Here is a 6,191-nt window from a genome sequence, read left to right as displayed (position 1 = left end):
AACCAGTCCAGTGATATAGTTTTGTAACAGACAAACAGGGTAATGCAATGTAAACAAAGATGGGGCAAAAACTGTTGTGCTCAAAGTATGTGCTCAAACAAAGAACAACCTGAGAAACACAAACGAGCCAAGATGAGAAAATGTGAAGTGTAAAAGGCAGACTGTCTACTAACAGATATCTAGCTTTTGACTTTTAACTGAATTCACAGGATTGGAGGAGCTGTGCCTATTGTCTTCTCATTCTTTGCGGAGGTCTTGGCACGAGAGAAGCGAGGAGAACATCTGAGCTGGCTGTGCATGTTCTGGATGATTGGAGGAATTTATGCCTCAGCCATGGCATGGGCCATCATCCCACACTATGGTAGGTGATAGCTTCTGCCTGATGTAGTAATATCCAAGTGTCTCCCAAACCTTAGAATGAAAAAAACATGAGCGTTCAGTGTATGGTTCCTTGAAATTTGTTGTTTTCTAGGCTATCTGTAAATCTTGTCAGTGATTAAAATGTTTTTCATAAATAAATCAAATTTATAGTAATTAAAAAACTAATAGAGAGTTAAAGAAACAGTTGGGAAAACAATTTAAACTGTAAAATTTGGTGGAACATAAAAAAACTAATTGTTTGAAACATTACAAAATCTGTAGCAACATTTAATATTTACTAATTATCTTAGTTTTTTATCAGAATAAACGCAGAGCCGGCTCTTGGCATAGGCGAACTAGGCGGTCGCCTAGAGCGCCATCTGCTGGAGGAGGCGCCGAACTGCAGAAGAAAAAAGAAATTATTTGTAATCCCTGGTTGTAACTCTGCTCAGCGCCCCTTTCAATTAGCTTTGTCTTAAAAAACTATAATGAAGTATTACAGGAAAAATAAAATACTCTACCCATAAAACATTTTCTCCCGCCAATGCAGCAATTGCCCCCACCCTCTCTCTCTCATTTGAATGAAGTTGCACTGACTCGTCCTGCTTCGACACTCTGATGGGGGAGGGACTCTTAGTGTCTCTCAGGTAGCGGTTCGTGTTGACAAACTCAATAACAAGTCTGTACTTTGTTGTCCCATACATGCCAACCTCTTCGGATGTTTACCTGGATAAAAAGCCTCAAAAATCCATAAATTTTGCAAAAACATCCACACAACTCACACCGGGGGGTCAGCCTCGCTGGGGACATGAAAGTGCAGGAGGAAAGGAGAGCGTAAAAAGTTCAAAACTTATTTCTACCAGCAGAACAGGCTGGAAGATGGTTATTGAGTTATTTTGTTGTTTTTCAAAATCATCTTACAGGCTCTGACATGTTAGATAAATTTGAAAATGAGGTTTTGAAAAAATCCGTAAGACTTGAAAAAAATCCATGAGATTGCTCTATACGTCTGTATACCTGCAAAATGACGTAAAATCCTTATAACTTACAGACAATCCATACAAGTTGACATGAATGTTATTTATTTGCTTTCTGGGAAAACAAATAAATCTAAGATTACCATAGTACCTTACACTGTCAAACTTGTTTTTAGGGGTTCAAATTAGGGTGGGACATAGTTCGGGGGAGGGGGTGCACTTCAACTCACCTAGGGCACCAAAATGGCTAGAGCCAGCACTGCTCACATGATAAATTTAGTACTGTTGAAGCATTTTCAATCGATACATGATTTAAACATCAAATCAGAAAGTTCATCAGTGATCACTAGTAATACTTCAAACAGCTCTAAGAAACAAAAAAATATTAGAAGTACACATTCAGATGGACGCAAAATTATTTTTCAAGGCCCTAAACATCCTCAGAAGTTCTATTAAATCCATAATCAAGAAATGGAAACAAAATGGGACATGAGCAGACCGTCCTCGTAAACTAACACAGGTGACACCTGTTACCACTCAAGCTTCTTCAGGCTGAGATGGGACATACTTTACATGAAATACCTGTTAACGGTTTTTAACAAGTCTTCATGGTAGAGTGGCAATGAGAAAGCCACTGCTGAAGAAAACTCAGATTAAATTTTGCAGTCAAGGTGAGGCTTTCAAACACACACAGGCATTTTGTACTCCGTACCAGCTGTCAGACATGGTGGTGGTAGCATCATGCTGTGGTACTGGAGCATTAAAGGATAATTCAGAAGGTTTATCTCCATATTCCTTAAATTCCCCTGAAAAAAAACTGTAGACAATTATATTATTGGGTGTTCCAACAAACAGGGACAGTTTTTTTATTTAATAAGGTGGGTTAACATAAAAATATAATAGTGTCCACATCAGTAGAGAAGCAAAGACCAGTGGACGAGGAGGTGGAAAACAACATTACAGCCTGCCATCTCTGAGACTCAAAATGATTTGAAGCATCATTTTAGAAAAAAAATCCATAAGATTGCCCTGTAAGTTTGTATACATGCAAAATTGAGGAAAGGTGTAATTTACAGAGAATCTGTACAACTTGATATGTATGAGAGACATCCATTTAAATCCTTTTCCAGGTGTATGACTATACTGCATTTCACAGTGGTGGGCACCAGCCCGCTAAAACGCAAGTCCGCTAATTGCGGACCTAAATATTTTGTTTGCTCTTTAGCGGTCTTACTAATTTTTGTAATTCATAAGCAGATTTGCACTTTCTAAAATTAAACTACATTACTGCTAATAACTAATTATCTATCAGTCATCATTATCTTGAACAGCGGAAGGTATGACTGTCAATGAATTACAACTTACGTGATCTATCCAACAGCACCCCTCCCAGATAAATACACTTATTGTGAAGGTATACATCCTTGCTGACTGTTGCTTTGGGTCATGGTTCTGATTTCCCACAATGCTTTGTGTCTGCTCACGTAGCAGGAAGACAATAGCAAAAACAGTAAACATTTGTAATGCATACTAAAATTTTGTATGTATTGATTTATTTTACTTTACAAAAAATAAAGTTTTAAACGCTGGAGCTAAGCACTTGACGTAAAGCAAATGGCCAACGAGGTTAGAGATTCAGAAATGATTTAAAGATGTTACGCTGGTGAAGACTGACATCTAGTGGTCAACTGGACCAACTACATGGAAAACGTCCTAATCCAGGTAGAAAAAATCAAAAAGAAAAAATAAGTAAGTCCTCTGGATGGGTTCTTCTTTATTGAAATGTTTCATCTCTCCTCCAAGAGACTTCTTCAGTCTGATGAGTTTCAGGTGAAATGGAAAACTTTGAAATCCAAGCTCTTATTTTGAAGGGAAGATACTAGTTTCCTGTTCCCAGTGCTTTCGCTTCCCGTCACAAATCAAATCCGTCATGTACCCAGAATGCATTGCTTCAGTTTTCCAATAAACAGTTTTAAAATTACTTTATCGATGTGCATCCTTAAAGAAAAATCTACAATAAACAAAAGAAAAAGCCAAAGAATCAGCCGAACTAGCAATCCTCAACAACTTTTTAAAGAAGCAGCCGAACTAGCAATCCTCAACAACTTTTTAAAGAAGCAGCCGAACTAGCAATCCTAAAAAATTTAATTTTAACACCATGAGCCAAATGTCCATTTCAGGAAATCACATCCCCAGCAATCGGCGGTTGTAGAATTAAGCTGTAAAAGAGTTCATATACAGTTGGCAGTATTGTGCATACGTAGTGCATGTTTTGCCAGCTAGTAAGTGTCAAATTGAATTGCAGTTTTCTATAGCATGAGCGCTTTTGATGTGGACCTAAATATATTCATAAGCCCTTTAGAAATTGCGGAGCTAATTTTTGTTTTAGTGTTGCCCACCACTGGCATTTGAGTTTATACATATAATTTTAACTATGTCTAAATGAGGGTTGATAAAAGCGTGCGCAGAAAACCTTCAGAAGGTAATGCAAGGCCAAGGACAATTCTGTTAAAACACAAACTACTGCAGATGTTCTGCAGTCCGCAAAACCTGAAATGATGCAGTGAGAAGTAAGGACAAAGTAACACAATAATACAGGATAGTAAAGTCTATCTTGTCCTTATCTTAAGGACACTACCTGCTAATGTGAAGCCCATCCATCACCATGTGACACATAATATCTAAAATATATCATTTTACTTTTGCAGGTATTAAGAAATTACAAGCCTTCAAGAGCAAAGAGATAGAAGGTGTTATTGGAGGTGGAGGCTCTGACAACAGCAGAAAAGCAACACAGATCACACAGGGTGTGGCTAGGGAAGTCGTCTTTCAACGAGAGTTGGCAGTTTGATTTCACTTCTATTCAGTCATATGTTGATGTATCTTTGGGCAAGACACTGGACCCCTTCTGTCTCTGACGTATGTTCCATCAGTGTATGATAGTGATCTGACTAATCTGCATAGAATGTTTTATGTAGATTAGCTTTGTAAAGAGATCTAGTAGAGTGTTGTGTGAAATGGTAAATGAGGGCACAGATTGTAGTGTAAAGCACTGTGAGTATCCTGGTCAGATAGAAAGGACCATACTGAAAGGGCATCACTGTATATGTCAGGTTCAGACATGGAATGACCCAGGGCACAGGCAGATTTCAAATGTAACAAAAATGAGGTTTATTTACAAACCAAAATGCTGACGAGGCAGCTGAAAAAACTTACTTGAAAGACGTGGCGAAAAAACTCTTGGAACATGGAACATGAAGAACGAGACACGCTTAACAGCACAATGATCGCACACTGACACAGAGACAAGACAGAGCTTAAATACACAGGACAACTAATGAGTTAACAGAAAACACCTGAGGAAATGGAAGCAACACTAATMACAGAACTGAACACACCTGAGACAAAAAGGAACTTAACAGAAAACCCACATGAACAAAACAGGGCCTAAAAAAAACTAACCATAACACAAAAAAACAGAAGCCAAAAAACCCAAACTATGACATAACCCCCGTTTTAAGAGGCGGACACCGGACGCTCCAACAAAGGACCACACAGAAGAGACGACGAGACAAACAGACTTGACAATGTAACATAAAAGTCCAGGAGGACGGCCAGGAAACCCTCCCACATAAGGCAAGAGGTCAGGGGGAAGGCCAGGAACCCATCCATGACAAGACCCCACAGAAGCAGACGTTGAGCCCCAGGAGGACACAAGAGCAGACTTGGAGCCAACCAAGGGAGGACACAGGAGCAGACTTGGAGCCAACCAAGGGAGGACACAGGAGCAGACTTGGAGCCAACCAAGGGAGGACACAGGAGCAGATGAGGAGCCGGCGGAGGTTGATGGAGTCAGAGCCTTGGCGACGGCGAACATAGGCGACAGTGGGGACGAAGAGGCGACAGCAGCCGACCCAGGTGACATGGGGTGACGGCGGCCAACCCAGGCGACATCGGGCGACGGGCGACGAGCCAGGCGACATGGGGGCGACGGGCGACGAGCCAGGCGACATGGGGGCGACGTGGAAGTAACGGCAGCCGACCCAGATGTTGTGGAGGCGCCGGCAGCCGTCTCATGGACCTCAGAGACCTCCGACCTGGGGCTCGCCAACACCGGGACCACCCACTGTGGAACCACCGACTGTGGAACCACCAGGACCTCCAATTGTGGAACCACCAACAGTGGAACCACCGGGACCTCCAACTGTGGAACCACCAACAGTGGAACCACCGGGACCTTCAACACCGGAACAGATTCAGGTACCCCAGTAGATTCGGGTGACTTAGGTGACTCAGCAGCCGGAACCAGCAGTAGACCAAACAGGAGGGGAGGAAGGGTGGGCAACAGGATCCCCAGGCGATGCTGCTCTCGACAGGGAGAGACAAGCGATCATCTCCTCGCGCTCTCTGCAGCTGCTGAAGGATCCTCGAAATCTCCCCATAATCAAAACCATTGAAAAAACTGCCTGTGGGCTGGGTACTTGGTACGATCATTCTGTCAGGTTCAGACATGGAATGACCCAGGGCACAGGCAGATTTCAAATGTAACAAAAATGAGGTTTATTTACAAACCAAAATGCTGACGAGGCAGCTGAAAAACTCACTTGAAAAGACGTGGCAAAAAAACTCTTGGAACATGGAACATAAAGAACGAGACACGCTAAACAGCACAATGATCGCACACTGACAGAGACAAGACAGAGCTTAAATACACAGGACAGTTAATGACTTAACTGAAAATACCCGAGGAAATGGAAGCAACACTAATCACAGAACTGAACACACCTGAGACAAAAAGGAACTTGACAGAAAACCCACATGAACAAAACCCCAAAACAGGACCTAACAAAAGCC

General features: G+C 41.7%; 1 protein-coding gene across 1 annotated transcript in view; it reads left to right on the top strand.

Annotated features, from left to right (window-relative positions):
• Positions 1 to 209: 209 nt before the first annotated feature.
• Positions 210 to 6,191, top strand: part of LOC106534077 (synaptic vesicle glycoprotein 2C) — a gene marked incomplete at both ends in the record, with an annotated part of 8,877 nt that continues 2,895 nt past the window's right edge. Inside the window, 1 exon segment of the mRNA XM_014030588.1 lies at positions 210 to 361. Coding sequence (XP_013886042.1) covers positions 210 to 361 — 152 coding nt within the window.

Source organism: Austrofundulus limnaeus, unplaced genomic scaffold (assembly GCF_001266775.1).
Source record: "Austrofundulus limnaeus strain Quisiro unplaced genomic scaffold, Austrofundulus_limnaeus-1.0 Scaffold1086, whole genome shotgun sequence".
Classification (NCBI taxonomy): Eukaryota; Metazoa; Chordata; class Actinopteri; order Cyprinodontiformes; family Rivulidae; genus Austrofundulus; species Austrofundulus limnaeus.
The sequence above is the reverse complement of the archived record's forward strand: the minus strand, read 5'-3'. Positions and strand labels throughout refer to the sequence as shown.